The sequence below is a fragment of the Dendrobates tinctorius genome, unplaced genomic scaffold, assembly GCF_039654945.1.
Source record: "Dendrobates tinctorius isolate UK_male_01 unplaced genomic scaffold, ASM3965494v1 ptg000236l, whole genome shotgun sequence".
Lineage (NCBI taxonomy): Eukaryota > Metazoa > Chordata > Amphibia > Anura > Dendrobatidae > Dendrobates > Dendrobates tinctorius.
This window is the reverse complement of record NW_027361903.1, coordinates 4,494,407-4,513,605: the sequence shown is the minus strand read 5'-3', so window position 1 is coordinate 4,513,605 and position 19,199 is coordinate 4,494,407. Positions and strand designations below refer to the sequence as shown.

Genomic DNA, 19,199 nt, shown 5'->3' with positions numbered 1-19,199 from the left:
TGAGCTCCATCTACTGGTTACTGTATAAATCTGTATGTAGTGAGCTCCCTCTACTGGTGACTGCATAAATCTGTATGTAGTGAGCTCCCTCTACTGGTGACTGTATAAAACTGTATGTAGTGTGCTCCCTCTAGTGGTTGCTGTATAAATCTGTATGTAGTGAGCTCCCTCTACTGGTGACTGTATAAATCTGTATGTGGTGAGCTCCCTCTACAGGTGACTGTATAAATCTGTATGTGGTGAGCTCCCTCTAGAGGTGACTGTATAAATCTGTATGTAGTGAGCTCCCCCTAGTGGTGGCTGTATGTAGTGAGCTCCCTCTACTGGTGAGTATATAAATCTATATGTAGTGAGCTGCCTCTAGTGGTGGCTGTATAAATCTGTATGTAGTGAGCTCCCTCTACAGGTGAGTGTATAAATCTGTATGTAGTGATCTCCCTCTAGGGGTGGCTGTATAAATCTGTATGTAGTGAGCTCCCTCTAGGGGTGGCTGTATAAATCTGTATGTAGTGATCTCCCTCTAGGGGTGGCTGTATAAATCTGTATGTAGTGAGCTCCCCCTAGTGGTGGCTGTATAAATCTGTATGTAGTGAGCTCCCCCTAGTGGTGGCTGTATAAATCTGTATGTAGTGCGCTCCCCCTAGTGATGGCTGTATAAATCTGTATGTAGTGTGCTCCCCCTAGTGGTGGCTGCATAAATCTGTATGTAGTGCGCTCCCCCTAGTGGTGTCTGCATAAATCTGTATTTTATGAGCTCCCGCTACTGGTGACTGTAAATCTTTATGTAGTGAGCTCCCTCTAGTGGTGGTTGTATAAATCTGTATGTAGTGAGCTCCCTCTAGTGGTGACTGTATAAATCTGTATGTAGGGAGCTCCCCCTAGTGGTGGCTGTATAAACCTGTATGTAGTGAGCTCCCCCTAGTGGTGGCTGTATAAATCTGTATGTAGGGAGCTCCCCCTAGTGGTGGCTGTATAAATCTGTATGTAGTGAGCTAACCCTAGTGGTGACTGTATAAATCTGTATGTAGTGAGCTAACCCTAGTGGTGACTGTATAAATCTGTATGTAGGGAGCTCCCCCTAGTGGTGACTGTATAAATCTGTATGTAGTGAGCTCCCTCTAGTGGTGGTTGTATAAATCTGTATGTAGTGAGCTCCCTCTAGTGGTGACTGTATAAATCTGTATGTAGGGAGCTCCCCCTAGTGGTGGCTGTATAAACCTGTATGTAGTGAGCTCCCCCTAGTGGTGGCTGTATAAATCTGTATGTAGGGAGCTCCCCCTAGTGGTGACTGTATAAATCTGTATGTAGTGAGCTAACCCTAGTGGTGACTGTATAAATCTGTATGTAGGGAGCTCCCCCTAGTGGTGGCTGTATAAACCTGTATGTAGTGAGCTCCCCCTAGTGGTGGCTGTATAAACCTGTATGTAGTGAACTCCCCCTAGTGGTGGCTGTATAAATCTGTATGTAGGGAGCTCCCCCTAGTGGTGACTGTATAAATCTGTATGTAGTGAGCTAACCCTAGTGGTGACTGTATAAATCTGTATGTAGGGAGCTCCCCCTAGTGGTGGCTGTATAAACCTGTATGTAGTGAGCTCCCCCTAGTGGTGGCTGTATAAACCTGTATGTAGTGAACTCCCCCTAGTGGTGGCTGTATAAATCTGTATGTAGGGAGCTCCCCCTAGTGGTGACTGTATAAATCTGTATGTAGTGAGCTAACCCTAGTGGTGACTGTATAAATCTGTATGTAGGGAGCTCCCCCTAGTGGTGGCTGTATAAACCTGTATGTAGTGAGCTCCCCCTAGTGGTGGCTGTATAAACCTGTATGTAGTGAACTCCCCCTAGTGGTGGCTGTATAAATCTGTATGTAGGGAGCTCCCCCTAGTGGTGACTGTATAAATCTTTATGTAGGGAGCTCCCCCTAGTGGTGGCTGTATAAATCTGTATGTAGCGAGCTCCCTCTAGTGGTGACTGTATAATTCTGTATGTAGTGAGCACCACCTAGCGGTGGCTGTATAAATGTGTGCAGTGAGCTTCCTCTAGTGGTGACTGTATAAATCTGTAAGTAGTCAGCGCTCCCTAGTGGTGGCTGCATAAATCTGTATTTAGTGCGCTCCCCCTAGTGGTGACAGTATAAATCTGTATGTAGTGAGCTCCCTCTAGTGGTGGCTGTATAAATCTGTATGTAGTGAGCACCCTCTAGTGGTGGCTGCATAAATCTGTATGTGGTGAGCTCCCTCTACAGGTGACTGTATAAATCTGTATGTGGTGAGCTCCCCCTAGTGGTGGCTGTATGTAGTGAGCTCCCTCTAGTGGTGGCTGTATGTAGTGAGCTCCCCCTTAGTGGTGACAGTATAAATCTGTATATAGTGAGCTCCATCTACTGGTTACTGTATAAATCTGTATGTAGTGAGCTCCCTCTACTGGTGACTGCATAAATCTGTATGTAGTGAGCTCCCTCTACTGGTGACTGTATAAAACTGTATGTAGTGTGCTCCCTCTAGTGGTTGCTGTATAAATCTGTATGTAGTGAGCTCCCTCTACTGGTGACTGTATAAATCTGTATGTGGTGAGCTCCCTCTACAGGTGACTGTATAAATCTGTATGTGGTGAGCTCCCTCTAGAGGTGACTGTATAAATCTGTATGTAGTGAGCTCCCCCTAGTGGTGGCTGTATGTAGTGAGCTCCCTCTACTGGTGAGTATATAAATCTATATGTAGTGAGCTGCCTCTAGTGGTGGCTGTATAAATCTGTATGTAGTGAGCTCCCTCTACTGGTGAGTGTATAAATCTGTATGTAGTGATCTCCCTCTAGGGGTGGCTGTATAAATCTGTATGTAGTGAGCTCCCTCTAGGGGTGGCTGTATAAATCTGTATGTAGTGATCTCCCTCTAGGGGTGGCTGTATAAATCTGTATGTAGTGAGCTCCCCCTAGTGGTGGCTGTATAAATCTGTATGTAGTGAGCTCCCCCTAGTGGTGGCTGTATAAATCTGTATGTAGTGCGCTCCCCCTAGTGATGGCTGTATAAATCTGTATGTAGTGTGCTCCCCCTAGTGGTGGCTGCATAAATCTGTATGTAGTGCGCTCCCCCTAGTGGTGTCTGCATAAATCTGTATTTTATGAGCTCCCGCTACTGGTGACTGTAAATCTTTATGTAGTGAGCTCCCTCTAGTGGTGGTTGTATAAATCTGTATGTAGTGAGCTCCCTCTAGTGGTGACTGTATAAATCTGTATGTAGGGAGCTCCCCCTAGTGGTGGCTGTATAAACCTGTATGTAGTGAGCTCCCCCTAGTGGTGGCTGTATAAATCTGTATGTAGGGAGCTCCCCCTAGTGGTGGCTGTATAAATCTGTATGTAGTGAGCTAACCCTAGTGGTGACTGTATAAATCTGTATGTAGTGAGCTAACCCTAGTGGTGACTGTATAAATCTGTATGTAGGGAGCTCCCCCTAGTGGTGGCTGTATAAACCTGTATGTAGTGAGCTCCCCCTAGTGGTGGCTGTATAAACCTGTATGTAGTGAACTCCCCCTAGTGGTGGCTGTATAAATCTGTATGTAGGGAGCTCCCCCTAGTGGTGACTGTATAAATCTGTATGTAGTGAGCTAACCCTAGTGGTGACTGTATAAATCTTTATGTAGGGAGCTCCCCCTAGTGGTGGCTGTATAAATCTGTATGTAGCGAGCTCCCTCTAGTGGTGACTGTATAATTCTGTATGTAGTGAGCACCACCTAGCGGTGGCTGTATAAATGTGTGCAGTGAGCTTCCTCTAGTGGTGACTGTATAAATCTGTAAGTAGTCAGCTCTCCCTAGTGGTGGCTGCATAAATCTGTATTTAGTGCGCTCCCCCTAGTGGTGACAGTATAAATCTGTATGTAGTGAGCTCCCTCTAGTGGTGGCTGTATAAATCTGTATGTAGTGAGCACCCTCTAGTGGTGGCTGCATAAATCTGTATGTGGTGAGCTCCCTCTACAGGTGACTGTATAAATCTGTATGTGGTGAGCTCCCCCTAGTGGTGGCTGTATGTAGTGAGCTCCCTCTAGTGGTGGCTGTATGTAGTGAGCTCCCCCTTAGTGGTGACTGCATAAATCTGTATGTAGTGAGCTCCCTCTACTGGTGACTGTATAAAACTGTATGTAGTGTGCTCCCTCTAGTGGTTGCTGTATAAATCTGTATGTAGTGAGCTCCCTCTACTGGTGACTGTATAAATCTGTATGTGGTGAGCTCCCTCTACAGGTGACTGTATAAATCTGTATGTGGTGAGCTCCCTCTAGAGGTGACTGTATAAATCTGTATGTAGTGAGCTCCCCCTAGTGGTGGCTGTATGTAGTGAGCTCCCTCTACTGGTGAGTATATAAATCTGTATGTAGTGAGCTCCCTCTACTGGTGAGTGTATAAATCTGTATGTTGTGAGCACTCTCTGGTGGTGGCTGTATAAATCTGTATGTGGTGACTCCCTCTAGTGGTGGCTGTATAAATTTGTATGTAGTCAGCTCCCTCTAGTGGTGGCTGTATAAATCTGTATGTAGTGAGCTCCCTCTAGTGGTGGCTGTATAAATCTGTATGTAGTGAGCTCCCTCTAGTGGTGGCTGTATAAATCTGTATGTAGTGAGCTCCCTCTAGTGGTGGCTGTATAAATCTGTATGTAGTGAGGTCCCTCTAGTGGTGGCTGTATAAATCTGTATGTAGTGAGCACCCTCTAGTGGTGGCTGCATAAATCTGTATGTGGTGAGCTCCCTCTACAGGTGACTGTATAAATCTGTATGTGGTGAGCTCCCTCTAGAGGTGACTGTATAAATCTGTATGTAGTGAGCTCCCCCTAGTGGTGGCTGTATGTAGTGAGCTCCCTCTAGTGGTGACTGTATAAATCTGTATGTGGTGAGCACCCTCTAGTGGTGGCTGCATAAATCTATATGTAGTGAGCTCCCTCTAGTGGTGACTGTATAAATCTGTATGTAGTGAGCTCCCTCTAGTGGTGGCTGTATAAATCTGTATGTAGTGAGCTCCCTCTAGTGCCTAGTACTTGCGATCAAGCCGGCTCTGGCAGTGTGTGGGGGGCCCCAGCTCTGGCGGTGACCAGTGTGATAGGAATCCGGTTCTGGTGGAGATCGGGGGCGCTCACCTTGAGGGTTATGTTCTTCAGTAAAGTGTCTTCCAGCACCGCCTGCAGCTTCTTGTTGATTTCTAGGGACAGCTCCAGGGTCAGGCCGCTGTCCACTTGGTGGGAGGTGTACAGGGAGGCCATGATCCCACCACGCCGGCTCAGATGAGCCTTGTTGATGTCGGAGGCCTCTGATGACAGCGTCCCGGCCTCCTCCCGTAACACGTAGCTCTGGATGATTCTGCAGGAACAATCAGCAGTTATTAGCTAAAAACCTGGAGAGAACGCAGCGTCACAGACGACTCGGCAAAACCGCCGTCACCACGAATATATAAGCGTCCATGGCGGCCCCTGTGCTGGAGGCGACAAAGTCAAGACATGCGGAGGAACAATGGGGGAAGGAATCAAGATAAAAATAACTGCGCTCGCCGAGGCTGCGAGAAAGCGAGGACGGACGGTTTACTCTTCTGCACGTGACAAAAACTGACAACGTGTCGACCTTTTGGCGGTTGGAGCCACCGCGACTACGACCACAACACCCGTCCTGCGACCAAAGTTCGTCAGGTGTCGCTGCTACATGACAGCATGTGAATGGGGTCACACTGCGACTCCAATGTTACCGCGACCCCATTCGTGTTGTGCTGCCATGTAGCAGCGGCACCTGGCGAACTTTACCACCTTTACCACTTTGTTGCCGGAGTCGCGGCCTTACGGTTTGTACCAGATGTAATTATACGGCTTTTTTCGTAGCCGGTGAGCGCCGTCATTTTTCTGTTCTTAAATTGGCAAAACCGACGTGTGACCTCAGATTCTTCAGCCTTCTGATGCTCGTCTCGTATTTATCTGATCCTGGGAAAGCTGGGTGACAACCAACATGGCAAGCACAACAGCTGCACCAGGCCGAGTTTCATGGCTTTCCTAGGCGATGAGCGATGATGTTATTTCCGCATTCCTTGGCCTCATCAGGAGACGCCACGTTGTTTCACCCAGGGTAATAAGTATCCAGAAGATATCGCTATGTAACAGTATCACAGACGTCACTGGGGGGCAGCAGGGACCCCGCATCTCCAATGGGCGTCCTGAGATGTCCGGTGACTGCAGCTTTATCTGGAGAATGGTGCGACCCCACCTCGCAGACAGCAAGGATTTTATCTTTATTATGATTATATTTACATTTTTCCTTTTGGGAAAGCTGGGTGACCGCCCTACCAGGCGCCTCATATTTGTTATGTCGTGCTTCATGCTCCATTAGTTTTGGTTTGGGAATCTGGGAAAGCTGGGTGCCTCTGTCATTTCCTGCCCCTATATCTATAGCCTGTGCACGGCTGCAGCTAGGTCTGGTCTCCTCATAGGAGCCTAAGTATCTGGATATCGAAACATCACCCAGCGTCTAAAGATGCCTGAATGGCGGCTGTAGTTACAAGGGTAATGTATTAGGGCTGGAGAGGTCACAAGGGAGGCTGAAAAAGCCGAGTGATGAACCTCATGGAGACGGTGCTGCCAGTCACCCAGCTTTCCCAGAAACAGATGTAAGCTTATAAAACAAATGGCTGAATTGGGTTTTTATCCACAGGAAAAAGGAGATTGTTTTTCATATTTATTTTTAATGCAGCGTCCTGTAACAGAAGAGACAAAATCAGGAGGAGATCAGGTAATGTGGTAACTGTGAGGGTCCCGGCAGGGACACTTCTAGCGGATCACACGGATATACGTGCGCCGTGTGGATGAGCCCCGTCCGTTCATGTCACTTTGCAAATACAAGAAAATTCCGGATCATCAGAATCAACTCATCTCATAAACTGAGCTGTGTGAACAGGACCAAGACAAAAAGGGAAATGCGAGCACTTCATTTGTCCATTCACTGACTGCAAGCAGAGATGGTGACAGGGAGGAGCCTCCTTGAGCAGGAATTACACCCTCCATGGAGGAGCAGTCTGCAGCAGACGGGGTTTCCTTATAACGTCGCACAGATTGCAGGGGCTTATCGCTTACCTCCCAGCGACATCCCATAATCCACGGCTCTGTTCAATTATATACAGTTAGGTCCAAAAATATTTGGACAGTAACTGGATCTTTGTGATTTCAGCTCTGCAGGCCGATATTTTGCCATCTTGGATGATTGAAGTGGAGATGTTCAGGTTTAATTAAAGGGGTTGAACAGAAATCTCCTGTGAAACGTTCAGGAATTGCAGACATTTTCCTACAAATCCTCCTCATTTCAGGGCTCAGAAGTAATTGGACATATTCACTTTATCATAAATAAAATGTTCATGTTTAACCCTTTGTAGAGAATCCTTTGCAGCAAAGACGGCCTGAAGTCTGGAGGCCGTGGACATCACCATCGATGGTCTCCTCCGGTGTGAGGCTTTGCAGCTATGAAGGCCTGAGGTCTGGAGGCCATGGCCGTCACTATTGCTGGTCTCCTCCGATGTTAGGCTTTGCAGCTGACGGCCTGAAGTCTGGAGGTCATGGACATCACCATGGCTGGTCTCATCTTGTGTGAGGCTTTGCAGCTGACGGCCTGAAGTCTGGAGGTCATGGACATCACCATGGCTGGTCTCCTCTTATGTGAGACTTTGCAGCTGATGGCCTGAAGCCTGGAGGTCATGGACACCACCATGGCTGGTTTCCTCCGGTGTGAGGCTTTGTAGCAATGATGGCCTGAAGTCTGGAGGCCATGGACATCACCATCGCTGGTCTCCTCCGGTGTGAGGCTTTACAGCAATGATGGCCTGAAATCTGGAGGCCATGAACATCACCATCGCTGGTCTCCTCCGGTATGAGGCTTTGCAGCAATGATGGCCTGAAAACTGGAGGCCATGGACATCATCACCATCGCTGGTCTCCTCCGGTATGATGCTTTGCAGCTACGACGGCCTGAAGTCTGGAGGCCATGGACATCACCATCGCTGGTCTCCTCCAATGTTAGGCTTTGCAGCTATGACGGCCTGAAGTCTGGAGGCCATGGCCATCTCTGGTGTGAGGCTTTGCAGCAATGACGGCCTGAAGTCTGGAGGCCATGGACATCACCATCGCTGGTCTCCTCCGGTGTGAGGCTTTGCAGCAATGACGGCCTGGAGTCTGGAGGCCATGGACATCACCATCGCTGGTCTCCTCCGGAGTGAGGCTTTGCAGCAATGACGGCCTGGAGTCTGGAGGCCATGGACATTACCATCGCTGGTCTCCGGGGTGAGGTTTTGATGCCTTTACTGTGGTGAATCCAGTTCTCGCTTGTTTGTGACTCTTCCTGCCTTCAGTTTTGTCTTCAGCCTGTGAAATGCGTCTAGATGGGGAGAGGATCATTGACAATCTCTTCTGTGAAGCGTTGTCCAATCAACCTTGCTGCATTTGGAAGAATTTGAGCAGAAAGTCTCGCCCTGTACGCTTCTGTCTTTAGTCACATCATCAATAACCACTAGCGACTCAGGGCCATAGGGAGCCATGCTTGTCCGTGCCGTCACACCGCCTTCACCATGTGTTACACAGGATGTGCCGAGGATCAGGAGCCGCTCCAAGCCTTCACCTGACTTTCTGCTTCCCATCATTCTCGTACAGGTTGATCTTTGTTTTGTTTTTCCACCATTGGGTGGTTGCTTAAGATGTTTTTTTTTTTTTTGGTGAAGGCTAATCTGACCTTTGTATTTTCTGGCTGATTATTGGTTTGCACCTTGTGGTGACCCCTCGGTGTTTGTGCTCATGAAGTCTTCTCTTTGTAGTGGACTTAGGTACTGAGACACCAATTCCCAAACAGTGGTCTTCACGGGGGGGGGGGATGTCGTGAGGGGGTTCTACTTCACCATGGGAAGGATTCTGTGGTCATCCACCGTTTTTGTCTTCTGGGAATGTCCAGACATTTTTCAGTTCCCAGCTCACCAGTGAGCTCTTTATTTTTGCAGAATGTACAATGTACAATTTGTTGATTTAGTCTCTCCTAATATTTCTGCTTTCTTTCAGGGATTTCTTCTTTTTTGAGTGTAATGATGGTCTGTTTCTCTTCAATTGAGAGCTCCTTTGTCTGCATATTGTGGGTTCACAGCAACAGCTTGCAAATGCTGCACTTGGAATCAGCTCCAGACCTTTTACAACCGTTTAACACTTTAATTAATGATGGATTAATGCAGCCATTAAAGAGCATCTTATTAAAGGGACCAAAAATAATTGGACAATAATCTAAGAGGCAACTCCATATTACACAGCTGTAATTCTTGAAACCTTCCTCCAGTTAGGATGTGAACCACTCAGTTTACAGCTGGGAGTCGGCACTTTACGCCCAGACTTATTATAGGAATGAATCTGGAATATGTTACGGCAAATGGTGAAATGACAAAACTTGTGTCACTGCACAAATATTTCTGGATCTCACTGGATGTCACAAAGTGTCACAGATTTATCAATGGAAGACTCAGAAATAAAATGCTGTATACAATGAGCCCAGAGCCGCGCTCGGCCGACGTTGCACATTTTTCCTCTCTATCAAAGGGATATTTCTCATTTTCATAGATAATGTCGAATTTTGCATGTAAAGACGAGCACTTTTGCAATTTGCTGCTTCGTAAAATTTGCAGCCGTTCCTGCGATATTAACTTTTATTTTTCTTACAGCTCGTTGCCTTGGGAGACCGACCACCGCTGCGGTGTCGCTTATAAGCGCTGCTCTGAATCCAGGCGGGATTAGGAGATAGCCTCGCTCTCCAGCGATACTGGACGGCTTCAAAACAGAGAGTACAAACTCAACAGAAAATATCTAGTAAGAAGCAGAACGGGTGGATTGATAACAGCAGTGGTCGGTCTCCATGGTAACGAGCTGTAAACAAAAGAAAAGTGTTAATATGTTAAGCACGGCTGAAAATTTTAACAAGTAGTAAATGGCAAAATTGCTCGTAGTTACAAGCGCTATCCGACCAGGGGAGAGTAACCTGTTATACACACAATTTTATTGCGGTATCGGTCAGCAGCACAGAGGAATAAGGGAGGGAAAGAAAGATCCCAAAGACAGTTACATATTGAAAGGAGCAGGATTCAAAGCAGCACAGAGTATTTCAGGATGGTTTTGTTACATATTAAATAGGGCAGGATTTCCCATAATTTTAATAACATGTATGCTGAGCCAAGCAGTAACAGACAGAGAATTTCATGGAAATAGCAGGCCCCAGAGCAGCACAGATGATTTCAGCAGAGGAGTGTGCATTATCTGTAGGTAATTAAAGGGAATCTGTCACCCTATTTATGGCCTATAAGATGTGGCCACCGCCATCAGGGGCTTATCTACAGCATTCTGTAATGCATTCTGTAATGCTGTAGAGAAGCCCCCGATGTATTCTGAAAGATAAGAAAAACGAGTTAGGGGCGGTCCGGGTCCGAAGCGTGTCGCGGTCCGGTGCCTCCCATCTTCTAGTGATGACGTCCTCCTTCTTACTTCTGCCGTGCCTCATGCGCAGGCGTACTTTATTTGCTCCATTGAGGGCAGAGTAAAGTACTGCAGTGCGCAGGCGCCGGGCCTCTCTGACCTTTCCGGGCGCCTGCGCACTGCAGTATTTTAATCTGCCCTCAATAGGGCAAATAAAGTACGCATGCGCAGGAGCCGCGGCAGAAGTAAGAAGGAGGACGTCATCACTAGAAGATGGGAGGGGCCGGACCAGACCGCGACACCCACCGTACTGGACCACGCCCCCCCGGGGGAGCATAATCTAACTTGTTTTTCTTATCTTTCGGGTTACATCAGGGGCTTATCTACAGCATTACAGAATGCATTACAGAATGCTGTAGATAAGCCCCTGATGGCTGTGGCGGCATCTTATAGGCCAAAAATGGGGTGACAGATTCCCTTCAATGATGATGTAGGTCATATAAATTTTCTGTCAAAAGACACGATGAACCCCGACCCCTCCAGGCCACCGGGAGCGGAGCACCGACCCCTCCGGGCCACCGGGAGTGGAGCGCCAACGTTTATGACGCCGGAAACAAACAGAACGTGAAGTTTCAAATCACAGAGCAGAGAAAGTAGAGGCGCAGACGAGACGCACAGAGGACGAGCCGGAGAAGACCCAGAAGGCAACTGGTGGAGGCGGCTGGCCACGGGGGCCCGGAGAGGTCAGAGGGTTAGTTCGGGGCCCGTCCCATATCAATAAAGCTTCATCACGGCAAAGAAAAAGTTCAGGAACTTTCCGCAGTTTGTGTTCTCCTGAGAATTAGTTTTACCCCATTGTTACAGACGGATCCAGGTTACACGATTCACTCCTGAACTGATGGTTCATTACAATGTGTCAGTCTGGGGTCTGGAAGATTCTCCAGATAACATTACAAAGTTACAGAACTTTCTATAACAGAAGTAAAGTTTTTATTGAAAATCTACTGTTTTGTGTCTACAGCTCCAATGCAGACTCATGTGTCTCCATAGTTACAGGCTACAATCACGTTCTGTAAGCAGAGGATTGTAGGATCTGACTACCAGGTTTGTTTGCAGTCTGTCACCATGTCACCATGCACAGGGCAGAGTACGGGAATTGTTTGTCATAATCGCTAATAGTCTAAGCCTTTAAGCTTCATTGACATAAGACTGAAGACCCCGATAATTATCGTGCACTGAGCGGGAGAGATCCTCCTGGGACACGAGATTAGTAACAGAAGGTGATAGCGGTGACAGGAGCAGTCAGGAGGCATCGCCCCCAGACCAGCCTCGCCCTCCTGTCTGCAGGAAGCGTCATACATACTTTGTTTTTTTCCTAATTTCCTCCACCAGTTGCTTTATGTGGTCCTCCATGAACTCTATTTTCTCGTTTTTTCGGGCGTGCGCCTTCTGGAGACGAACTATCCTCTCGATCAGGACGGCTTTGTCCACTTCTGGGAAACTATCCACCGCGGTCGTCGTCCCCCCCATATTCTCCGGAGATCGCTCCTCGTTGTTCCGAGTGTTCAGAGATCCTGCAGGGAGAACACCAGAGATAAGCGCCACAAACATACCACAGATAACAACGGGAATAAAGATGGTGCATGAAGTCCAGTAATCCGGACAGTTTCCCAAAACCACAGTGTGATGGTAGCAGATTTTTGAGCAATAGGAAAAATATCAGATGTGGCCACCACTTACCGGAAGAACTGGAGCGGCTGCCCAAGCTGCCCACGTCCTTCTCGTAGTTGCCGTTCTCCATCTGCTCCACCTTCTTCCGCGCTGCAGAAACACAAGAACTTAAGTATAAAAATACAAGCGGCATCTTCTGCGCGAGGGGCGGACTAAACATCGGATCCTTTGATGCACCCATAAACGTGAATGGCATCTCCCAAGGAAAGAATCTTGGCCAATAGGATTACACCACAGGTGACCCGCCAGATCTGGGCCCATCACGGTCCTCCGACATACGGTTTTCATACCTGCCTTACAAGAGCCTGTCTATATTTTGCACGACGCTGTGTTCATTAGGCAATGACATCCTATAGGCACTATGTTAATCGCACTGCGGTGGTGGGAGAGGAGGGCTGATGGGGAGAGAGAAGACGCTCACCCTATTTATAACCGGACAGATGCCACAGTTGTGACTGAGTGCAGCATCTAATAGGTTATAGTGAAAGGGTCCCGGACAGCTGCCGATGCCCGGTCGGCCTTCCTCTGGGTTATTGCTCGGCTTGTGACCCGTTGCTTGTGGCTGCGCAGGACGCAGTGGGCAGCCGGCCCTGTGCCTGACGGGGTCTGTGTCCCCACTGGAGCTTTCCTTAGGAGGACGGGCCCCTCACCTTGCTGGAGCTGCTTGGTGAGATCCTTCAGATTGACGGCGTGCTTCCTCTTCTGGGTGACCAGGTCGTCATTAAGCTCCTCTATCCGAGTATTCAAGGAGGCCACGAGCTTCCGTTGACCGTCTACCTCTGTCTGCAGCCCCTGCATCTCCTGCTTCCTCAGAGTCTGCTCCACGGACAGAGCCTGCTCCTGTAAGCGAGCACAATAGCATGTCAGTGGGTACAGACACGATTAGCTGTGGCACAGCACGCGTGCAACATCAGGGGGAGCACCATGGCACGCATACAGAAACAGCAAGGAGAGCGTCACAGCACGCATACAGCAACAGCAGGAGGAGCGCCACAGCACGAGTACAGCAACAGCAGGGGGAGCGCCACAGCACGAGTACAGCAACAGCAGGGGGAGCGTCACAACACACGTACAGCAACAGCAGGGGGAGCATCACAGCACGCATACAGCAACAGAGGCGGGAGCCCCACAGCACGAGTACAGCAACAGCAGCGGGAGCCCCACGGCACGAGTACAGCAACAGCAGGGGGAGCGCCACGGCACGAGTACAGCAACAGCAGGGGGAGCGCCACAGCACGAGTACAGCAACAGCAGGGGGAGCTCCACAGCACGAATACAGCACTATCAGGAGGAGCGCCACGGCACGAGAACAGCAACAACGGGGGATTGTCATGGTGTACAACGGCACAAGTACAGCAACAGCAGAGGGAGCGCCACAGCACGAGTACAGCAACAGCAGGGGGAGCGTCACAACACACGTACAGCAACAGCAGGGGGAGCGCCACAGCACGCACACAGCAACAGCAGGGGGAGCGTCACAACACGCATACAGCAACAGAGGCGGGAGCCCCACGGCACGAGTACAGCAACAGCAGCGAGAGCCCCACGGCACGAGTACAGCAACAGCAGGGGGAGCGCCACAGCACGAGTACAGCAACAGCAGGGGGAGCTCCACAGCACGAATACAGCACTATCAGGAGGAGCGCCACGGCACGAGAACAGCAACAACAGGGGGATTGTCATGGTGCACAACGGCACAAGTACAGCAACAGCAGGGGGAGCGCCACGGTACAAGTACAGCAACAGCAGGGGGAGCACCACGGCATGAATACAGCAAGAGCAGGGAGAGCATCACGGCACAAGTACAGCACCAGCAGGGGGAGCGCCACAGCATGAGTACAGCAACAGCAGGGGGAGCGCCAAAGCACGAGTACAGCAACAGTAGATGAAAACTAGCTGGTGAAGAGTCTTTACTGTCTTGCAATGATGAGCTCTGCAATATATCCATCATCAGTGACTTTAAGTTTACATGCTCCACTATAAAAGACTGTCTGACCTGCTTCACAGATGAAGGTTTGTTACAGTGTATTCAGAATGTACAATGCTCAGGAGCTAAACGACTTAAGGTACTGTCACACTAAGCGATATCGCTAGCAATATCGCTATAACTTGTGACGTTATAGCTATATTGATAGCGACATCGCTGTGTCTGACACTTACCTACGACCGGCTCCCCCGCTGGTTATCGCTGATCGCGCGAGAACGTTCAGGACCGCTTCTCGTCGTCAGCTTCCTGTGGAGAGACGAGCGACGAGCGTGGAGCCGGGCGGGAGGACGCAGGATCGCCTAGTGTGACAGGTAAGTAGCGACCCCCGTCCCCAGCGACGTCGCTGGTGAGATCTGCCTGTGTGGCAGCTCACTAGCGACCACTTAGCGATGTACCAGCGATCCTGACCGCGTCATATCACTGGTCGGGATCGCTGGTACATCGCTAAGTGTGACAGTACCTTTAGGCTATGTCCCCACGATCATATACAGATGTGTACAGCGAACCATGCAGATTTACTGAGTCTAATGGCTGGCTGTGGGCGAGACCAGCGACTCCACTGCAGATAAAGGACATGCTGCAGCTCGTGGCACCGCAGGGGAGTATACGCAGCGTCAGATAGGAGCACAGCGGGCACGGGATTTATAGAAATCCATCCACTGTGCGTCTAATGTAGAACACAGCGCAGGTGAGCTGTGCCCACACCGCTGCTCTTCCAGATCTTGGGCATGCAGTCTTACACTTCAGACTGATACACTGTAACTAACTATCAGGACAGAAGACATATCTGTACATTATGATGGACAGTCTGGAAAGGAAACCAATAAATAAAGTTTTCAAAAAGTTTGTGAATGTGATGATGGCACTGACAGCAAGCAGAGATCTTGGAAACAGTGACTGGTTCTGGGATCTAGGAGGGAAGTAATAAGGTGCATCACACGGCGGAGCGCCCCCTTACCAGCTCAGTGCTGCGGTGCCGAAGCTCCTCCAGGTGGGTGCGCAGCTCGCTCTCACTGCACAGCAGCTTGTCCAGCTGGGCCTGTAAGGAGTTGTTCTCGGACTGGACCTGGGCGTTCTTACTGGTCAGCTTCTCGGTGAATCCCAGCAGCTCGGACTCCCGCGTCCTGCTGCCCTCTATATCCCGCTGCAGGTCAGAGATGAGAGCGTTCAGGCCGTTGGCTTCATCCCGTAGGCTCTGAATCTCCTGCAGGTCTCTGAAGAAAGGAAAATAACAGTACTAAAGATGCAAACACAACCCAGCGTATGAAATGCACCGTTATGTGGCCACTGTGGCTGCAGAGCTGAACTTCATGCCAAGACACGAAGCAGAAAGGTGTGCTGGTACCTGTGGTGCCGCTGCTCCTGCTCCTCCACCACCTTCACTTTCTCGAGGAGGGTCTGGATCTCCGTCTTCTGCCGGTTAATCAGCTCTTTGTATTTGGACAATTCTTCCTCCGTCCTCAGCCGCTCGGCTTCCAGACATTTCACCTGTGTGACAGACGAGATGAGGAGCGAGCTCCGGAGACCCCTGCGTCCGTCACTACCCCCATATCCACCACTCGGAGACGCGGCCATTGTTGGGAAGCGCCACTTTACCCATCGCTGTACAAAGGTCAGGATTTTTTTTTTTTCACCTTACGGCGTAATTATAATTGTATTAAAGGGTATCACGATGGTGTGAGAGAGGAGCGCACGTTGTGACGATTGCCCAAAATTGCCATTGTGGGCGATCATGTGACTGTACGCCTGCGATTCGCATACTCGCGGTCACCTGCTCACTAGTGGTCGGCTTTTCTCCATAGAAGTCAGCCGAGAAGAGAAACAAGTCTAGGTGACAAGTGACCACAAATCGCAGATGTGAGACCACGTGACCACCTAATCGCACGGAAATCATGACAGTGCGCGATTCAGCAGCCGACAGTCACAGCGACTGCAGACTTTAGTCTCAAACCCTTTAACTAGGACAATTTCAGAAGAGATAACAGCAGAAATAATTAATCTATTCTATTATTTCTAAACAGTTTTTCTGTGATTCCTTTGTATCCCCGTTCATACTGCACCCACACACACAAATGATACACCAATTTAAAGGTAAACTTGCCCCCTTCAGCAAGAAAATAGCCAAACAAACCACACAGCCACGATTTGATCACAAAATACAGTTTAAACATTAATTTTCATAAACCTGCAGTAAGGAAAAATGACCTGCAGGTGGCACCACAGTACCCCAAAGCACACTACCAATACATCTGTAAACATGCACTGCTTTTTCGGTGATTCTTTTGCCCCACACACAATACACTATTTGAAAGGTAAACTTGCTCCCTTCAGCAAGAAAAGAGACAAACAAACCACACAATTTATTGTATTACCAATCTACATATATAAATACCTGTCTGTGTTCATCAGCTCATGAAACACACTTACAGTTGTGGCCAAAAGTATTGACACCCCTGCAATTCTGTCAGATAATACTCAGTTTCTTCCTGAAAATGATTGCAACCAAAATTCTTTGGTATTATTATCTTCATTTAATTTGTCTTAAATGAAAAAACACAAAAGAGAATGAAGCAAAAAACAAAACATTGATCATTTCACACAAAACTCCAAAAATGGGCCAGACAAAAGTATTGGCACCCTCAGCCTAATACTTGGTTGCACAACCTTTAGCCAAAATAACTGCGACCAACCGCTTCCGGTAACCATCAATGAGTTTCTTACAATGCTCTGCTGGAATTTTAGACCATTCTTCTTTGGCAAACTGCTCCAGGTCCCTGATATTAGAAGGGTGCCTTCTCCAAACTGCCATTTTTAGATCTCTCCACAGGTGTTCTATGGGATTCAGGTCTGGACTCATTGCTGGCCACCTTAGAAGTCTCCAGTGCTTTCTCTCAAAACATTTTCTAGTGCTTTTTCAAGTTTTGGGTAATTGTCCTGCTGGAAGACCCATGACCTCTGAGGGAGACCCAGCTTTCTCACACTGGGCCCTACATTATGCCGTAAAATTTGTTGGTAGTCTTCAGATTTCATAATGCCATGCACACGGTCAAGCAGTCCAGTGCCAGAGGCAGCAAAGCAACCCCAAAACATCAGGGAACCTCCGCCATGTTTGACTGTAGGGACCGTGTTCTTTTCTTTGAATGCCTCTTTTTTGTCCTGTAAACTCTATGTTGATGCCTTTGCCCAAAAAGCTCTACTTTTGTCTCATCTGACCAGAGAACATTCTTCCAAAACGTTTTAGGCTTTTTCAGGTAAGTTTTGGCAAACTCCAGCCTGGCATTTTTATGTCTCGGGGTAAGAAGTGGGGTCTTCCTGGGTCTCCTACCATACAGTCCCTTTTCATTCAGACGCCGACGGATAGTACGGGTTGACACTGTTGTACCCTCGGACTGCAGGGCAGCTTGAACTTGTTTGGATGTTAGTCGAGGTTCTTTGTCCAACATCCGCACAATCTTGCGTTGAAATCTATTGTCAATTTTTCTCTTCCGTCCACATCTAGGGAGGTTAGCCACAGTGCCATGGGCTTTACACTTCTTGATGACACTGCGCACGGTAGACACAGGAACATTCAGGTCTTTGGAGATAGACTTTAGTTATTGCCAACAGCTGTTAGGTGCCACAGGTAAGTTACAGGTGCTGTTAATTACACAAATTAGAGAAGTGTCACATGATTTTTCGAACAGTGCCAATACTTTTGTCCACCCTCTTTTTTATGTTTGGTGTAGAATTATATCCAATTTGGCTTTAGGACAATTCTTTTTGTGTTTTTTTCATTTAAGACAAATTAAATGAATATAATAATACCAAAGAATTTGTGTTTGCAATCATTTTCAGGAAAAAGTATTATCTGACAGAACTGCAGGGGTGTCAATACTTTTGGCCACAACTGCACATTTGACCAGCTTGCTTTTTCTGAAATTGCCTGCACCCCCGACGACCAATGTGTGAAAATTTTGCACGGGCCAAGCTAGTTATTTATATTTTAGTTTTTTCTCATTTACATTTCAGGATAAGGGGAAACTATGAAACTATACCTCTAAACAAATTTATTTATTTTTTAGAAATACTAGCATGTGACATCAAAATAATTCCTAACTGCTTAAATGCAGCAGTCACTAAGGGGTTAATTATTATGATCAGAGCTAGCGACCCTAAGCCCCCTCCAACCACGCAGTGGTGCGGCAGGTGAAGCCATAAAGGGGATCCCACCAAAGTATCAACTAGACAAGCCCCAAAATATCACTTAGGGTGCAGCCATTAGGGGACTGATCACAGGCAAAGACCACACTCTTAATGTGAGTGGGCTTTATGATACACGGCCAGCGGCCGGACCCCAGCGATCAGTAAGTTACAATGAGTGTAGGATCTATGAAGAAATTCCTTTCATCCGGCATCCCATACTCTGGCGTGTCTCAGCGCTCGTACCTTGGTTCGCAATGTGCGCAGCTCATCCATGCCCTCCGTGAACGTTCGTTTCAGGTCGTCCAGCTCCTTCATTTTGGCTTGATGAACCTTAGGATCATGTAACATTAAGACGAAAAATAAAGTCAGACACAATGTAATCACATAAGGCGGTCAGTGCATGCTGGGAGTTGTAGTTTCACAGTGGCTGAAGAACAAAGTGAATGACTATAATTTAGCTTGTGTTTAATTTACAAGATCTCCGCTTGCTGACAGTACGTGATAACATTAGTTACTACGGCTGAACACTCGCCCCGATCACGTCCGGCTGACACAGATACACAGCGGTTCGTTACAGTGTGTCACCAGCTGCTCGTGTCAAGTCCTGCAGCTGTGTCAGCCGGACATGGACAGGAAGGGACATCGGCCTCTGAATGTAACTGATGTTCACATTCACTGACAGCAAGAAAAACTGGAAAAAAAAAAATTGTCAAATAGTGAATCCAAGTTTCTGAGTCCAGTTACCTCCAGATTGTCAGACTTCTCCTGTCTCTGCTTCTCCAGCTCCACTTTGGTGACTCGCAGCTTCGCGTCCAGCTCATTGGACTTTATTTCTTCAGACTCCTAGTAAGCAACAAA

The 19,199-nt window shown here is 48.2% G+C and overlaps 1 protein-coding gene across 4 annotated transcripts in view; it reads right to left on the bottom strand.

The window, feature by feature from the left end:
• The window catches only part of CCDC186 (coiled-coil domain containing 186), a 105,338-nt gene that overhangs the window by 9,349 nt on the left and 76,790 nt on the right, over positions 1 to 19,199 (bottom strand). For 3 of the 4 annotated variants that reach the window (XM_073556622.1, XM_073556620.1, XM_073556621.1), the window contains exons 8-15: positions 19,086 to 19,184; positions 18,585 to 18,680; positions 15,505 to 15,647; positions 15,118 to 15,373; positions 12,823 to 13,012; positions 12,182 to 12,262; positions 11,805 to 12,015; positions 5,117 to 5,336 (exon numbers count right to left, since the gene is read on the bottom strand). In XM_073556622.1, the coding sequence (XP_073412723.1) occupies positions 5,117 to 5,336; positions 11,805 to 12,015; positions 12,182 to 12,262; positions 12,823 to 13,012; positions 15,118 to 15,373; positions 15,505 to 15,647; positions 18,585 to 18,680; positions 19,086 to 19,184 (1,296 nt within the window). The remainder of the gene's footprint in view (positions 1 to 5,116; positions 5,337 to 11,804; positions 12,016 to 12,181; positions 12,263 to 12,822; positions 13,013 to 15,117; positions 15,374 to 15,504; positions 15,648 to 18,584; positions 18,681 to 19,085; positions 19,185 to 19,199) is intronic. The other variant, XM_073556623.1, reaches the window with a different exon arrangement.